Consider the following 17,498-nt stretch of genomic DNA (forward strand, 5'->3'; position numbering starts at 1 on the left):
AACTAACAGAAGTATGAATAGATGAACTAGCTGAGGAAAGAGAAACCGATAAAGGATTGATGTAAACTTTTATAAAAACAATAGGCCTGATACTCCTTTCTGGTTCACGAATTGTGCACTATTAAAGTGGCAGGTGTGTACTTAGTGGAGCACAACCTATACTGTCACAACTCTGTTGTATTCCCTAATTTTGTATAACTTTTAATACTTAAGGAAACAACTTGAACTCTCAACAATTGCTTATCTTTAATAAAATGTTAGTAACTAAAAGAGAAACAAATCACAAAGTCTGTGAAACAGAAGATCAAAGATCAGAAGAGCTGCTGCCTAGAACTGCCTTCCATTTCAGTTTCTCAGTTACCCTCAAGCACAATTAAAAGTTTTAATTAGGGACACAAATCAGACACAGATAAAGAACAAGTACAAGAAACAGTACAAGGTAAAAGGAACCATAAACATCACTTTGGATTACCAGAGATGTAGCTATTTTGTTTAAAGAAGAAATGTGACTTACTGCAAAACATAAAGAAAACAACATTTATACTTTTACACCTGTGCCTTTCATTATGAATGAAATAATTAGATGTTAAGCCACCTGTATGGATTTTTCCCAACTCAAATGACATCAGGGCTCAATTATAGAGAGACCTGAATCCAACAAATTAGAAGAGAGTAAAAACAGCTTAAGCAGGTGGTTTAGGGTAAATGTTTTTGTAGTTAACAGCTTTTCTATATAGCCTTACTTCCATTAAGCTTTTCACCTGCTCTCTGAGTGCAGTGCTTTCATGTTTTTGAAATACTTGCATGCTGCGTTCTCTGTTGGATCAACAAATTATTTCTATAAAAATAAAAAACTTTTCTCAATATTGTTTTCTGAAATCTCTGAGGGTGGGTCTGCATCAGAAGCAAAAGTATAAAACACGTATTACTGTTTCTTGCACCACATAAGTATAGTGGAAGTTTTATTCATTATTTTGGACAATTGTGTTTTTTTTAATTGCACGCCACACTGCTTGTGATACTAATAGACATTACTATTGATGCTAGTGCTCCTGATACACTGCCCTCAAGCAAAATAAATTTATCTATTAAAGGAGTCACTGGTGTCTAGTGACTAGACTTGTAGATTGGGAGACTGAACTTGAGGAGGCCTGGCCTAATTAATCACTTTATGTTCGATGCAGTCCCAAATCAGGATACACCTAAGCACCTTCTTAAACTCACACTTAAAGTTAAGTCCCGCTGAAGTCAATGGAAATTAAGCACATACTTAAATGTTTTCTTGAGCAAGGATGCAGCTCTATATTGGGCCTACGATAAATCAGAAATAATGTTTAGAAGTATAAAAATGGGAGTTGAATCTAAAGAATAAGATGTTTACCCTGAGGATGAACCAATCAATAATCAGACATAGGGAAAACTGCAGTAGTACAGTCCTCTTCATTTCACCATATGCCAGTAAGATTGGCATAACTTTGTGTAAATAATGATATCATCATCTCAAATGTAAGAACATGTTACTGAACAAAGAATGTCTCTTTTATGAAGGGATTTTATTACTGACCTATTTGAAACATTTGTTTATACAAGCAGAGATTTGTCTGGAAAGTAAACGATTATAACATTTCAAAAATACATTCCAGCAGGAAACAAAAGGGTAAAAAAAAGCATCAGAAAAATGTTTAGGAGAATGTTATTAAAATTATAACAACTTTTCATTTTATAACTTCTACTTTGTCATGAATAGTGGAGGCAGTCTGTGTAGCTGTTAAACCACAAGACTGGGAATCAGGAATCTTGGGGTTTGAGTGTTGGCCTCTGCAAATGATGCAGTAGCAGTGAAATTCTCTTCTGTGCTAAGAATTGCGATTTGAAGTGGGACTTAAATGGCTCATGGAGCTTCTGATAGCCCTCTGGACAGGGGAGAATTTCACCCTGTGTGACTTCAGGACAATTGTGTGTATCTGTTTAAATAAGTAATTAATGCCTGGAAAGTGCTTTTCATTTATATAGCATACTTTTTCAGATCTCAAAGTTATTATTATAGCTTTCTTTAATGTTTCTTCATTATTTTGTCAGAGTACTCTTTGAAGGATAAAAGGTAAACAAAAGTAAACTAGGGTTGAAAACACAGACACGCACAATATCCCACTTCCCCTTCCCCTAAAGCACTGTGTTTTTAGCACCCCCCTCAAAAATCTCCAACATGGAAAAGAAAAAACACTAGGCGTTGTATCCTGAGAAATGGAGCAAACAAAAACCCTGAATGAAAAAAATGTCCCAAATTCATCACTGGCATAAGTCAGCAATGACCCCGCTTTGGAATTAGGCATCTAAGGAGTTTTTTTGTAAGAAGCCAGGGTTGTGGAGAGGGAGGAGGAGGAGGACCTCCCTCATAACTTTTTGTCAGGGATCTGCCACTCCCACATAAAGAGTCACTGGGTGCAGAGAGAGAGAGGGAAAACATGTTAGCATCAGAATGACTCTATAGCCTAGTGGTAAGAGCATTGTCTCAGGATATTGGAGATGCAAGAGTCCAGCCCCTCTGCTCCAATGTGGAACAGCTTCCACAGGAGCAATTGAGGGTGCCCTACGTCAGAATATCCAATAACCCAGAGGTTAGGGTTTCACCTGAGAGTTGACAGATCCCTTCCCCTCTTTTGGACAGGTAATGTGACACACTGAATAACCTAATCACTGGGATAAAAGTTGTGGGAGGTTCTCCTCTTCCTCATTCCCCAGCTGTTCTGTGTGAACCTCTGAGCATGCTGATTAGATAGGATCCCAAACACATATTAGGCAGCCAAAGCCTATCTTCCTGAGTTTGTGAATTGCTCTGGGGCTCAGGCAGGAGACAGGCATCTGGATACCTAGCGTAAGGCACCACTGTGCATACCCTGAGGCAGAAACATAGGCACCCAGGAAACTTTTTACTACAAAAACGTAGGTGCTGAGTGAGTTCAGGTGCCTTCAGGCTTCAGCAGGATTTTCATGAATTGGAGCCTAAAACTGGGATTTAAATGCCTAACCCCAGAGTTTGGTACCTAAGTACCTTTGTGAATCTAGACCTCTGATACTATCATGATCGGTGCCCCTATAAAACAATAGCATCAAACAGATGCCAAAACCAGGGGATAACTTGGAAGGAGGACTATAGAAGAAAGGTACAAGAGTATGCATGGTAAAGTATGCGGTCCCACTGCAAATCCACACCCAATTAGTTTACACTTGTGCTTTCCTCAAAGTTATTCATTTTTTAACACCAACCAAATGCCAAAAACCACTGAGTTACTTTACCACTTTCTGAACATACTGTCTGAACATGCAATTTACACTACAATTACCATCACTGCTCAACTGAGCCCAATATGCATTGACTTTTGTACTCTCACCAAGTTATCTTGAGGGCTCAGATGCCACTTATGTGCATTAAAAAAAACTAGCAACATAGTCCAATTATGTTAAGTTCTTGACCAGAAAAGCTGAGTTGCTTATTGAGGCGTTTCAGATACATGGCTCACTGCAACAAAAGTAAAAACTTATTTTGCACTGGTATCTTGCATGCTTTTGGTGCTAATAAAAATAAGATATAAAATGAAATGCTGCCAGCATGATGCTGCAGAAATGTGTTTCCCTGGGTTATGATTTAATCCATAACTGTAGTAACGTAGATCACAATTGGCTCATTTCTCATCATAAAGAACCCTGGATTATTCAGAGGCTGCTATGAATGGCCTTAATGGGGGGAGGGATAGCTCAGTGGTTTGAGCATTGGCCTGCTGCACCCAGGGTTGTGACTTCAATCCTTGAGGGGGCCATTTAGGGATCTGGGGCAAAAATTGGGGATTGGCCCTGCTTTGAGCAGGGGGTTGGACTAGATGACCTCCTGAGGTCCCTTCCAACCCTGATATTCTATTCTATGGTTCTAGAAAACCAAGTGGGTGGAAACAGTTCCATTTATTACTTGGTAAAACATCAAGATCCTTGCCCTCCTATGTGAAAACCCCCTTACCATTTTCCAGGTGAAACTGAAATCCAGTCCTAAGGGTGAAGTGGTTTGAAGAAGGATAACTTAAGTGCACTTCCCCCTTCAAGACTTGGCTGCTGCTTCCTCTGAGTCAGAAGGATCCTCTTTCTTCACTTTGCAGCAAGTGGTTTCCTGTTTCCTCCCCTCTAGTGTGTCTTCCTGAGACCTGACCTTAGATCAGTGGGAACTGTATCTTCCTGATGCTTAAATCTCTGCAAGGGGAAAGAGCGTTTCAATCTCAGAGGTGAAATTTACCACTAAAAGGCAGTGTCACAACATGCCAATTTCCTGTGCTTTGATATGGCCCCATTGGTCACTGAATTAAGCAAGCCCCAATGCTACAGACATTATTAGCTGAAGCCCCTTGAGATGAAATTGAACTCACTTCAGTAACATTAAAGCACTGTAGGGAAAAGGCTGCATTTCTATGTGAGTGCATTTCACAGGACGTTAAAGCTGCCTTCACATTTAATAAAGTGCTGCTTCCACACGTCCTAGGAGAGGCAATCACAGTGATTTGGGCTCAGCAGGCAAACAAAGTAAAACAGTGATTTGGAGGGGAAAAAGATTTCTCCTGCAACACTTGCAGGCAGCCCAGACTCCTGAGCCCCTCTCACAGGCTGGCCTAGAGTTGAAGTTCACAAAGGTAAGACACTGGAAGAAAAGTGACTTGTCACAACAATTGTGTGCATGTTTGGAGGGATTAAAAAGTACCAGTGGAGCCAATAGCAACTCACACCAGCTGAAGCTCTACCACTTGGATGCATGAGTCTAGGAGATGTATCCAGTTTCTTTGGTTTAATGGCTGAGATGCAAGCTCCTGAAAAAGACACTGGGAGCTAAAGCTAGCCAGCAGAAACAACTTTCACACATTAAACCTCAAATGAATGGAGAGAGTGATAGCAACCACCTTCATCTCTCAGGAAGGAGTAGGGGTTAGCCTTCTCCTACTCAGGCCGTCCTGAATGCTCTCTTCAAGTAGTGTGATGATATCTGATCCCCACACATACTTCCCCTCTATCAAATGCATTTTGTCTGTGGCAAGAGGACTCGTTTAGGGTTATTTATACATAGGACACACACACACACACACACAGGTAGTGAAAGCAAATGCACACATTTGGGGATAAGATGATTCTTTCCTCCCCATTAAGAGCATCCACAATTTAGGATTTATGGTTTCCAGGGCAATTGACCTATTTTGAGGGAAAGGAAACAGAGACCACCACCATTTACCAAGCCTCCCCCCTCATATTTAACCAACTATGCACCTCTTCCTATGCAGATCCTTAAGAAAAGGAGACATATCAGTTTATATGCATATAATTTTTTTATGACAAGTGTACATCCGTTTGGGACATCACATTGTAGAGTTAACAAGTTGTGTTATTTAAGCTCAACTTCAGATGGTTTTTCATTTAGAGCAGAGGTAGGGAGAAATTTATCAGTAAATGCCAGGTGGTTTTTTTTTTTTTAAGTTATTTATTTCACTTCCAGATGGACAATTCATAGACTTAGGAAGATATAAAACCAGTGTGTACAAGATGTGTCACAATAGCAGACTAGAGATCATGCAGCACCTTTAGAAAAATTAAAATTCTGGAATATGTACAGTTAAGTGCCACACTGAATATTTACAACACAGTAATTTACTGCAATTAGTCACTGAAAGTTTCTTAAAGAAACAAACTTCATATTCCAGCTGTAGGAAGGGGAAATAGCAGAGTACTTAGTGTAACTTCCAAATCTGTACATCCTTAGAGATGAACTGCCAAAAAAAAACCAAAACCCACAAACAATGCACTGCCCAGAAACCTCCTCCAAAGTCCATCATATGTAGTGAGGAGTGGTGTTCAATGTCTTTGACAAGTATGCAGTCTGGAAGAGTTGGTGGTTGCATAATCTCTTTGTAGCCGACAGGACAGACCTTCTCCACAGTAGCATCGCTGGAAAATCTCCAGGCCATGAGAGCCTTTCCTTCGGTGTTTGGTGCATACTTGGCCTTCCTTAAGGACAGGTTTACAGATCTTGGACCAGAAGTGACGTGCACAGCACAATCCAGCAGCACAGTCGGAAGAGCGGAGGCAGGTGGTACTTTCCTGACCTTTGAAAGGAGAAAGTGATTAAAAGCCTGTGGTAAATTGGCTGGATTGCAGGAGAGTAACAGCAAAGCCTTGAACAAGCAATTGCAGTATAGGAGGCAGACTTTGTCTAGGGCTTGTCAGAAAGTAGTTGAGGGGGAAAGAGCCACAGAGAAGCAGCTGGATGGCTGCATTTAGCCTCACTGCTTCCTCAGGTGGTATTTCTGGCAGAAACCCCAGTTGCACTGTGCCTCAGTTAAAATGCCTTTTACACAAGGCTTTAGTATACTGCAGGAATAAGGGGAAGCCAAAGCAAGGTTTGCAGCTAACCCACCCCCACCTAGTTACACTTGCTAGGTGAAGAGCCACCAGGCCCCCTTACCTTTCAGGTGGTGCAGCTGGGATGGGGATGTGGTCCTTTTGGGATGCAAGTCTGGGATTCCATGGTCAGGACTGAAGCTCTCGATGATGGTCTCCTCCATCTCCCCGGGGAGAAAGTGACCTTGCTCAGATGGCACACACATCCCTGAGCGGGGAAACAGGGCAGGAGTCAGCACAGCCTGGGTAACACACCAGGGCCCCGGTCGAGGCTGCCACGCCAGCAGGGTACCCCGCAGGTGCGCAGCTATCGGGTAGGCGGGTGCTCCCCGCAGTAGCGCAGACACACGGCCCTTGGGACCCATCTGAGTCTAGCTATTGCACCTGCAGCCGGGCCAGGGCCAGGGCCAGCCTCCCCGCCCCTCCAACAGCGCGGCAGCGCCGCGCACCCCACCCCGCCGCTCACCGTTATTGCAGTAGTTGCCCGGGCAGCACATGGCATGGCGCAGGCAGCGCTTCCGGCGTTTCCTGCAGGCGAGGCAGAGCGGGACTGCGGAGCCGGCCCCGCGCGGGGCGCCGGAGCAGAACTCGTCCGGGGCGCAGTCCTCGTCCTCGGAGCACGTGAAAGGCTGCAAGGGAGACACAGCGCCAGTGAGCGGGCGCACCGCGCGGGGGGGCAGAGGAGCCCCTGGCGCCCCGCTCACCGGCCGCTCACGTACCTGGTGGGTCTCGACGGCCTGGTGCTTGTTGCCCGCCTCGAGCAGGGCCGAGTCTGCGGGCGCGGCACTGGCGAAGGAGCCCCCCTGCCCGGCGCCGGCGCCGCCGCCTGGGAGCAGGTTCTTGATGGCGTTGGAGTTGAGGAGGCTGGAGCCGAACCCGGCACTCGACGCCGACGCTGCCCAGGGGTAGCGGCAGCACAAAGCGGCCGCCAGCGCCACACATAGGCGGGCCGCGCCCTCCGCGCACAGCAGCATCTTCCAAGCGGCAGCGAGCTGAAGCCGGGGGGGGGGGGGGGTCAGATCCGGCCCGCACGAGGTAAGGGACCCGCGCGGTAGCTGTACGCTGGGTGGGCTGGGGCGCCGCTGCCGAGCGCAAGCCCGCGGTGGCGCAGAGAGATGTTCCGCACAGCTGCCCGCCACTGGCGGTTACCTGCCCGCCTGTTGCTGCCTTTATACTCCCGGGGGCTGGCTCGTGGTCCCGCCCCTACGGGGTGAAGGGGGAGGGCGCCACAGGCAAAGATGAGATTTCAAAGCGAGCCTGGGGGTTGCGCTGCTGCCACCCCCCCAAAGGCTTCCTCATTGGCCGAGTCCCAAGAGGGGAATTTCGCAATCGCCGCCGTGAAAATGATCAGCGACTTCCCAGGCAGCTGGTGCTGCCACAAGGCTCTTCGCGGCCGGGAGCCCCGAGCTGAGCTGCGGGCACCGGGGGCTGCCTGTTTTGTGGGAATCGCGTACACTTTGTGACCTAAATCCCTCCTTTTAAAACATGTTGTCACACGGCGCCGAACCCCCACCCTCCGTCGGGGCCGCTGGGTGTCGCCTGTGCTCAGGATCAGCTGCCCAACCACGTTACCAGTCCCCCCAGGGTGGACTTTTGTGTATTCAGGGGGGGAGCCGAACATTTCTCGGCTCTGTTACGTGTGAGGGGAGCATTTAACGAGGCGCAATCGTTTTCCCGGAGGGTGCTGTTTGAGTTGGCGTTTTTCACTGTATATAATCTTCTTTGAACAAAACAAAACACACCTAATTTCCACATCAAACGCTGCGTAAGAATGGAGGCCACGCTTTCTAATTATCCTTTGATGGGATATTTAGAGGGAGCCTGGTATCTGTTAGTTGCAAATTAGTTCAAGGATGGTTTGTCCTGTACAAATGTAGGAAAGCGAGGTAGAGTCCGAAGCTGTCAAGTCCCCATTTCAAGAGGTGTGTTTTAACTTTATTCAAATGCTTTCCTCAACTGGCAGCATTTGCCCCCTCAGTGTAATGGGAGACGCTGGTTAAACATACAACGGAGATCAAAGGCTGGTGCAGCGCCATGCTGCCGAAAACAGTGTGCCAAATTAATTATCTGGTCGAAGCCTCCTAAAACAAACCTAGGTTGATTAGCACGTAGTGATAAGGCGCCGCTGCCGGTCCTTTTAACTGTCTTTTAGGCACTGGGAAGCACTAATAGGTCATAACTTTGTGACACATAAGTTCAAGGGGTATTCTGACTCGGGAGTGCAAAGGGACGAAGTTACAAAATAAGCCTTTGCTGTAAAGAGGCGACTTAGCATCCCCGCCTGGGGACGGGGCGACTTGACAATTCGCGCTCCCCACGCTCTAGCCGGATGTCAAACAGCCGCAGCAGCAAGTGGTTGTATATTGTTCCTACGATTTGGCCAGGATTTCATAACAATGGCTCTTGAGCGAGCCTGCCTCGCCCCCTCTGGTTTTGGGGGGGCGTTGCGCATTTTAGAGGCCTGAATTGTGAGGTTTTCACCTGCCAGACAGGTTTTGAGCTACCAAAGCAGCCCCTTTCCGCTCTTAATGGGATAGTAGCGCTGTTTGGTGCTTTAAAAACACATTGCATCATCCCACTGCGGCATATGCAAGCGGTGGTCTGGATTTGTAGCCTTTACTCGCACATTGACTTCAAAGGGACTGTTCAGTGATCTAGGGTTACTACTGTAATTACAGGCAGGATCGGGCCTTTTAGTGTGAGGTTAAACTTTCCAGGCAAGCTTATCTCGGCTAATAGGAAATAAACAAAGGCTTGGCATAGCTCATTAGGGCTTTGCCATGAGGAATAAAATCTGTTTGAACAGGAACATGTCTGACGACCACTTTTTTGCAAATGTTGTTGTAGCTGTGTGGGTCCCTGGCTATGAGCGAGACAAGGTGGGTGAGGGAGTATCTTCTATTGGACCAAGAAGGTGCAAGAGACAAGTTTTGGCGTATACACACATATTACACAGAGCCCGTCTTCAGCTCTGGGTTTTGGTGTCTAACTGCCTATGCTGCAGGTTATGTATTGTTTTAGAATGGCGCACCTAGGGAAACCATGGTGCTGAGGTCTGGAAGGATGTGACTCACCTCTGTACGGGTTAGGTGGGCTCCCACTGCAGGACGCAGTTCATGTGGACTATTAGCTGCTGTATTAGTCAACATGGTTAGCTGAGCCCTTTAGGAACCTCTAAGGCCTCAAATCAGTTCCCAAGAAAACACAGAGTTATCACTTTATTCCCAGCATCATTTATGCCCGGCCCTGGCTGCGCGCTCTCACCCATTAAAAGGCGGGTATTCCCGCCTCTCTGCTCTCATTTAGCGCAGTATTTCCCTGGGGCAGCCTGCCGCACTTCCCATAAGACTCCCAGCCCTGTGCCTCCGCAGGGCTGTAACAGCTGGCTGCAAATCAAGCCAGTCAGCCCCTCGGTTACCTAAAAGCAGAGCGAGCCGCTCGGGCTGCCCAGCACGTGCTCCAGAAGAGGCGCGCTGGGTACCTCGGAGCGCTGGAAGCGAGCGGGCTGCGCTGCACAGGCTCCGGCCATGGGCTTGAAGGTCAGTAACGTGCCCGGCTAATCCTCCCCCACTCGCGCTTCCTTAGTACGGAACTGTGCCAGCCTCCACGTTGCGCAGCGCTGCAGGGTCGGCGCCGTGCCAGCCTGCACGTTACACACAGCCTAGAGCGGCCCCCCACCCTCCGCATGGCGCCGTGTGCGCTGCGATTGGGCACGGGCCAGTGCCCCCCCCCCCCAGGCCCCGTGTGTCTCCTCCCGCCCTGAGGGTGGGGCTGCTTCGCAGCCCTCTGGGCCCCGCGGGCTGGGGCTGCGGGGGGACCCGGCTTGCCGGGCTCCCCGCACCACGCCGCGTCCGGCTCACTGGCTCGGCAGCTGACAGGGCTCAGCGCCGTCCCTGGGGCCGGGGCTGTGTTTGCTCAGCGTGTCAAGCGAAGCTTGCTGAGCGCTCGCTTTGATAAGCGGAGATCAAAGGCGCCGGGGATCCCAGGTCTTAATCAGCCGTGAGCCTCCATGGCGAGGCCCCAAACAGTCCGTTCGCTGGGGTTTTGCGCAGCCACTGTGCTCAGCACCACAGCCTGGGGCAGCGTCTGCCTGGCCGCAAATCCATTCCCACGACAGTGCGCGCTGTTCGCTTGCAGTGCGAGTCTCCGGCCCGCCGGCCGGCCGGCCAAAGAGCCGCACGGCCCTCTGCCTGCATGAGACGGGAAGGGGAGGATTGGCTTGAAGCGTTTCCTGGGGACTTGCGGGGCCTTGTCTGGCAGGGGACAGTGAAAAGTAACGCGCTCAGCGCCCTCCTGTGGTCGCTCAGGGTCAGTTTGCAAAGCACCTACAAAAGGCTGGGCCCGGCCGGATTAACCTTTTGGGGGCCCGGCGCCAAACATCGTTGTGGGCTCCCATATAGTGAGTCCCATATAGACGGCACCACTGGTGTCATGGGACTGCTGGGGTGGGGATGAAAACATTTATTCAAAAACAAAGTAAGATATTTGAAGCTATGGTTGATTGAAACCTCCACCCAGCCCACAGAGAACAAAGTGGGCAATCATCAGTGTACCCAGAATATTCTTGATTTTGGTTTACTTGTGTCCGCGGGCTTTTGTCTTTTTAGTTTAACTGCTCAGGGCCTGCTTGGGGACCTGAACACAAGTCTTCACTTAGCACAGTTATGAGCCATATAAAGCCTGGATGTAGCAGTCAGTGGAGTTGCACCTGCATCTCCCCACCACTTCCTCTACCTACAGTTATGTTTCGCAAATACATTTTTTGAAAGCTGGATTTTCTACTTTGATGCAGTAATGTTTAAATATTAAAAAAATAGTTTCTTTAGTCTATTTCTCCCTTTGCCTCACCATCCCTCATGACTTTAAACAGAAAAGTTACTGTGCTGGAGTGTGAGGAGGAAAATTGTTGGTGCCTGTCTTTTGCAGGGAGAAAGGGTCAGACAGACAGACAGGTACACACACACTTACAATTTACCAACACAATCCAGCCTTAAGCCCCTACCCCAACTTTCACACCTGGGCTCTCCCCATGCCTCCTACTGTCCTCCCACACACAATTAACCCCCACCTTCAAACAAGGGCTCTCCTTAATCACCCTGCTATTGTCAACCCCCCACTTTCACCCCAGGGCTGTCTCCCTCTCTTCTACTGCCTCCCGTGCCCTGAGCCAACCCCACCTTCAACCCAGACTCCCCTCCCTCCCTCTGCTCCCACATACAGCCCCAACCCCACCTTCATCTCAGACTCCTCTCCCTCTGCCCCTCCACACCCAACCCCGATCTTCACACCCTGCTTCTCCTACCCCTTCCCAAGGAGTCACCGCTGGCTCTCCCGTCGCACTTGGACTTGCCCCACAACTGCCCCTTGCCCCCAAACTGCGCTCTATCCCTCCCCGGAGTGCAGGGGAGAAGTTTCTGGGCCTTCTCAGTGGCAGGGGGTGGTGGCAGCCAGCCCCACTGTCACCATCCCTCGGCTCTGAGGGACACAGAGAACCAGCCTCCCCCACACTGCCCCCCAATGGCAGCTGAGGAGACACACACACACACCTGGGCTGAAGCTGCAGGGTCAAGACGGTGCCCAGGAGCCCACAGCTGGGCATCAGGGTTGCTGGGGGCCACATGCTGGGAGTCACAGCACTGCTGCTGCTACCCTGGAGACCAGGGGAGACTCGGAGGTGGGGGGGGGGTGAGGCGCTCGTGCCCCATGGGGAGGGCGGTGTGGCAGGATCAGCACCCCAGCACCGGGAACCCTCTCCCTGCACTATTTCTTTTTTTGGTCCATTCCTGCCACTCACTTCAACTGGGGCAGCTCACAGGATGGTGCTGGGCATTATGGGACTACTAGTGTTGCTGGCAGAGCAGGTCCAAGGGCCCCGGTGGAAGGCAGCTTCACGCGAACTACAGCTCCGAGCACACCTTGCAGCACATTGCTTGGCTTGGCCAGGGCTGGATTAACCCTTTGTGGGCCTCCAAATAGTCATTATGGGCCCCTTCCAAATGTGGGCCTGGTGCCATTGTAAACCCGGTACAGACACTGGGGGCATCTCCACTCTAAAATTTGAGTATTACCTCACTAAACAACAATACACCTTGAAAGCATTTGAAACAATAGGAGGAATGATTTTAAATTGTTAATCAGGCATTTCCACCCAATAGAGGGAGGAATGAGGAAAAAATAATGTAGCTAAATCTGATAATTTTGTAGGGGAAGCCTGGCAGACAGTTATAACAAACTAGTCAGCTGAAACTATCATCAGCATGACAATGGTTTTGAAAGTAAAATGAGGCCAAAAAATACTGCAGCTGGTTACCTGGGACCCTCTTTGTGTGGCTCTTGTCCAGTTGCTGGAGGTTAGGCATTCTCTAATGAGTTGGGATTGAGAGTTCCTAAGTAACAAGGAGACTTTATTACCATAATTCATTCCATTGGCAGAGAAGGAGAAAGAATCCAATATAGAACTTGAGAACCACAAGGGCTGGGGAATTTAGGGATTTAAATACTTACTGTTTTATGCTATAATCCATAAACTCTGTCTTGAAGATAGCAGCAATAATGTTATGGATCTAGTAATTGTGGGTTCCATTCCTCAGAACAGTACTGCACATGGTTTCTCCTGACACTAATGTACAGTGACTTGGGGATAGTACCTAACTTTCCAGAGTATCTCCAGAGATGTGAAGGCTCTGAACCTTTGGTGCACAGGAGGTTTTTCATAAGCTTCATATAATGACAACTTTCCTAAGGGAGAAAAAAGAGGAGCTAGGTAGTGAAAAACCACTTTCTATAACTATTCCTCATGGGATAGTTGTCTCCTCTATCCAGAGTGAATTTCGATCTGAGATCCCTTTTCCCCCCTATCAGTAGGCAGATTGTAGAAGAGTAGAAAAGTGCTTGCATTTGGGTGATTAACTGATGGCATTTAATTTGTGTGAATATAAGAGAATAGATTTTTTTACTGAGAATTTATTTTGCTTCTGAAACTTGAACTTGGAAAACCATGCAATAACATTGCTCAAGAGTGGCATTGTTGCTATAATGTAAGTCTCTTAGGGCCTGACTCCACTCCTATTCAAGTCAACTGCAAAATTCCTCTTGATTTCATCTGAAGCTGGATGGGGCTTTATTATGGGAATTACTCCAAGCTATAAAAAGGAGCGACATCTTTAATGTGATGCAGGCAGATGTTTGTTAAAACAGAATGATATATCACAATGGTGGTGGCATAAAATGCATTAGTGGCTGTGGGTGGGAGGCTCCAGCAGGTATTTATTTTCCTTCCACCTGGCCAATTTACTTAATTCATTCTCATTCCTTTGAACAGACTTTCTCTATTTACAGGGAGTGCAGTTTTATTCATTTTATTCATTTCCTTTACTAAGGTTAGATAAAAATATCATTAAACTATCATCAGCATGAAAATGGTATTAAAAGATTGTTTTGAAAGTAAAATGAGGTTAAAAAATACTGCAACTATACCATCTTCATCAAAGCTTTGCAGATCATAAATGCTAATTCCCTTAAGGCTTGGGTGTTTACTTCAGAAGATACAACCCTTTAATTAGAACTACAGTATTGACCACCCACATACAGTGTTATTGATACTCTTGTTACCTTGTGCTAGGGTATTGTCAGATCTTGTAAGCAAAGCAGGATCAGGCCAGGTCAGTAATTGGATGGGCATCCTTCAAAGAACACATCAGGTGTTGCAGGAAGTGGTGTAGGCAAGACACTTCTCTTTGAATCAGTGATGAAACATTGTTGGAGCATGGTGTTTTAGGTATTGTGCCGCTGTTTCTCAGATGAGATGTGAAACCATGATCTTTACATTTGTATAGTCATTAGAGAACCCATGACTTCATGTTATTTTTAGCATAGAATAGCTAACATCACCTCTGGCCAAAATCTGATTCTGGTAATTATGTGATGACACTAAATTATCTTTGTAATTTTCAACTGAATTAATCTTTACATTTCCTAAACTGTTGCTGTAAAGCAGCTGTTGCATTCTATGTCAGATGTGGCTGCATATCAGTAGTGCATGAAGTGATCCCTGTGTACAGTATCTCTTTTCTAGCCTATAGGACTGTTGGGGTACTTCATTAATTTTGTAAATTACTTGAGCTATTTAGATCCATTCAAATAGGGCCATTTTTATCTGTCTACAAACTGCAACATTTGCAATAACCAGATCCTGAAAACAGTTATGATATTTTCTCAGTATCTCCCCATATATCAAGTTTCAAGGGGGGCTTTCCTTACTGGGGGGCTGAAGGATAGTTTCTCTTACTTGGATCTTTATTTCACTTCCTTCAGTATTTGCTGCAAAGCATTTAAGCATCTGCTTGACTTCCATTTCAGTGGGATTTACACAGATGCTTAAATGAGTTGCTCAATAGGGAAGGGCAGCTATTGTACACATTGAGCTTTTAGCACACAAACTCAGGCCCTAATCTTGCTATTTTGCAAGATCCACATTTACTACTGAGATGATGAGATCAGGCAGTAACTCCTCATATCCTGAGCACGGTGGCATTGGAACAGTTTATATAGTGGGGGTGCTGAAAGCCATTGAACAAAACTGTAAATCCTGTATAAGATGGAAACAACTTCAAGACAGGGGGTGTTGCTGTTCAAGCACCCCTGACTCAGCATTGCAGAACTCATGTGGCTTTCTAATTACAAAGCTGAGACCTACATTACAGCGTTGTCTGTGGGTAGGCTTGAAGTAATCCACATTTTCCTGGCATATTGTCCACGGTTGGTCAGTCACTATCTCTAGACATGACAGGGATAAGGGACAGCCATGACAGACTACTTTTTGTTTTATCGCCATCCATCTGTTTTCATTTTCGTAGCACATGTACTATTTATGGTCAAACAGTATTCTTCGGGATTCAGTTTACTTTTTTTGGAAGTATATTTGTTTTCAGTATGCATGTTACATATATATTTATGTAAACAGAGAAACACAGATATAACAGTAGAGGTACATAATTCTTTTACAACCTCTAATAATTGTACACACACATAAATAGATGGTACCATAAATACATTCAAGTATGCCATCTAACATATCTGTGATGTTCAAATGAAACATCACACTTCAGTCACCATGGAAATCTCGCCTCTTCAGTATGGTCACCTTGTGTCTGTTTTAGATAAGGACATGACTGCATTAATGCTTTAAGAGTACTCAGTCTAGAAGTACTTTCTAACAATTGTTAGATCATGTGTCAGCATGTATCATCATAAAATATAATAAAATATGATTAGATTCTGATTTGAAGTACAACTTGTACAAAACTAGAAATCTGACATCGCAGAGCACATCAAAACAATGTTCAAAAGTAATTATTTTTATTTCAACTCTATAAAGTATACAACAGGCACTCAGCAATTACAGCTGCAGGGAAAATACAGAGCAAAACAAAAGCAGTTAAGTTTACAAAAAAAAGTTCTTAAATCTACATCAAAAGAGTGCAACTGGTCAATGACCATTTGATGACAGACATTGTATTTTGACAAACAAAAAACTCTTTCATGTAGAATCCATTGTAAGAAGAAAACCAAAGAATTATAGCCATAAGAATACAAAAGAAACAACCAGTGTAAAAACAGCATACATTGGAATAAGTATGGTAGGCAACTCTGAATGAAATTTCCCTTTGCTAGTAAAGCCTGAAACATTTGAGAAATTGTCAAAGTCTCAGTACTATGTCTGTTTATGTAGTAGACAGTTATGGAAGAAGAGAACTAATAACATACTTTCAATATTTAGCTTTCTAGGTGTGTTGAGAGCTTGCCTCAGAAATGATTTGCATATACAAGAGCTCATATAAAGCACTGATCCTGTTTTGTTGAGTGGTGCAACAAGATATTTCTTTTGTAGTCATTGGTTTCACGTTGAGATGTGATTTTGTTTGGTGTAAATTACAGTTAATTGCTAATCATTTGTCTGTGTGGAACATTTGTAATGGAGTGTATAAAATACGATATGTTAGAACTTTACTGCACTATAGTTTTTTAAATCTGCACAGCTTAGCAAAACAGGAATACCTGTATACAGACTGATAGTATGTCATATATTAATTTGACCTGCACGTACATTTATACATTTCACAGAAATGACGCTGTATCTCATTAACAGATTCACAGCTCTGGTACATTTAACAGAAATAAGAGAACAACTTCATCATTTCTGTAATTCTTCAATATTATATAATAAAGGCTTATAAATTGTTAGCAGAAAGAACTGTAAAACGCAGCAAGCTAAGAAAGGACAACATTTTGAGGTGTGTTTGTCTTTGTCATGCAGCATAACACCAAATTTGTATTTTTATAGGATGCCATGAATTTAAGGCACTTGCAACAATGCCAAATAGCTAGGTCATGTTCTAAACTATGGAACAGATGAATAAGAGTACAGTTGACAAAGTTCAATAATACTGACAATTATGACATTAATTCAAGTTTACTTTGATCTAAAACATTACATTACAAATAAGAAAAATGAAGTAATAATGCCATGGAACTCCAAATAAAAAGTTATATGAGTACCACAAAATATCAACACGAAGAATATCTATTTACATAAATATTTGCTTATGGTCCTATTGTTAAATAAGAGGGTTTTTTTTATGAATAATGCAGCAGTGTAATGAGCTACAGATCATCTGTATCTTATGAACCCAGTGCTAACACACTTGTTTTAAATATGGTAGCTGATTTCTCCTTATGTAAATACATCATCTTTCCATACATGATAAAGGAGGCAAAAAAAAAAAAAGGCAAGTGGAAATACTGAGGCCATCAATTTATGTGAATGTATATATGTAAATCAAATATATTAATTATAAATGAAGGGGTTATTCATATACATATGATAATTTAAGTTATTTAAAATATACTTGGTAAAGAAGATGAAAGTTGAGTGAAGATTTATATCAAAATAAATTTGTATTAATACACAGCATGCCATAGGATTTGGATATTATTGTATGTGGCACAAGGACAAAACTGATAGGAACAAACAAAAGTAATTGATAACAAGCTCATTTTGAAACATTCTTCCT

General features: G+C 45.1%; 1 protein-coding gene across 1 annotated transcript; it reads right to left on the bottom strand.

The window, feature by feature from the left end:
- Positions 1–5,548: 5,548 nt before the first annotated feature.
- Positions 5,549–7,608, bottom strand: DKK1 (dickkopf WNT signaling pathway inhibitor 1). Its single transcript, XM_073353695.1, has 4 exons — positions 7,146–7,608; positions 6,893–7,055; positions 6,491–6,634; positions 5,549–6,131 (listed from the first exon to the last, which is right to left on the bottom strand). The coding sequence occupies exons 1-4, from the start codon at positions 7,398–7,400 to the stop codon at positions 5,881–5,883; spliced, it is 813 nt and encodes a 270-aa protein (XP_073209796.1). The 5' UTR covers positions 7,401–7,608; the 3' UTR covers positions 5,549–5,880.
- Positions 7,609–17,498: the final 9,890 nt, after the last annotated feature.

Source organism: Lepidochelys kempii, chromosome 7, assembly GCF_965140265.1.
Source record: "Lepidochelys kempii isolate rLepKem1 chromosome 7, rLepKem1.hap2, whole genome shotgun sequence".
In the NCBI taxonomy this organism is placed as follows: domain Eukaryota; kingdom Metazoa; phylum Chordata; order Testudines; family Cheloniidae; genus Lepidochelys; species Lepidochelys kempii.

Bases quoted from the DNA above. Each gene is read 5' to 3' on its own strand.
- DKK1 (XM_073353695.1), bottom strand. From the start codon at position 7,400: ATGCTGCTGTGCGCGGAGGGCGCGGCCCGCCTATGTGTGGCGCTGGCG. The intron at 7,056-7,145 runs GTACGTGAGCGG...TCTCCCTTGCAG, and splicing joins AGGCCGTCGAGACCCACCAG to CCTTTCACGTGCTCCGAGGA. The intron at 6,132-6,490 runs GTAAGGGGGCCT...CTCCTTTCAAAG, and splicing joins CCAGCTGCACCACCTGAAAG to GTCAGGAAAGTACCACCTGC.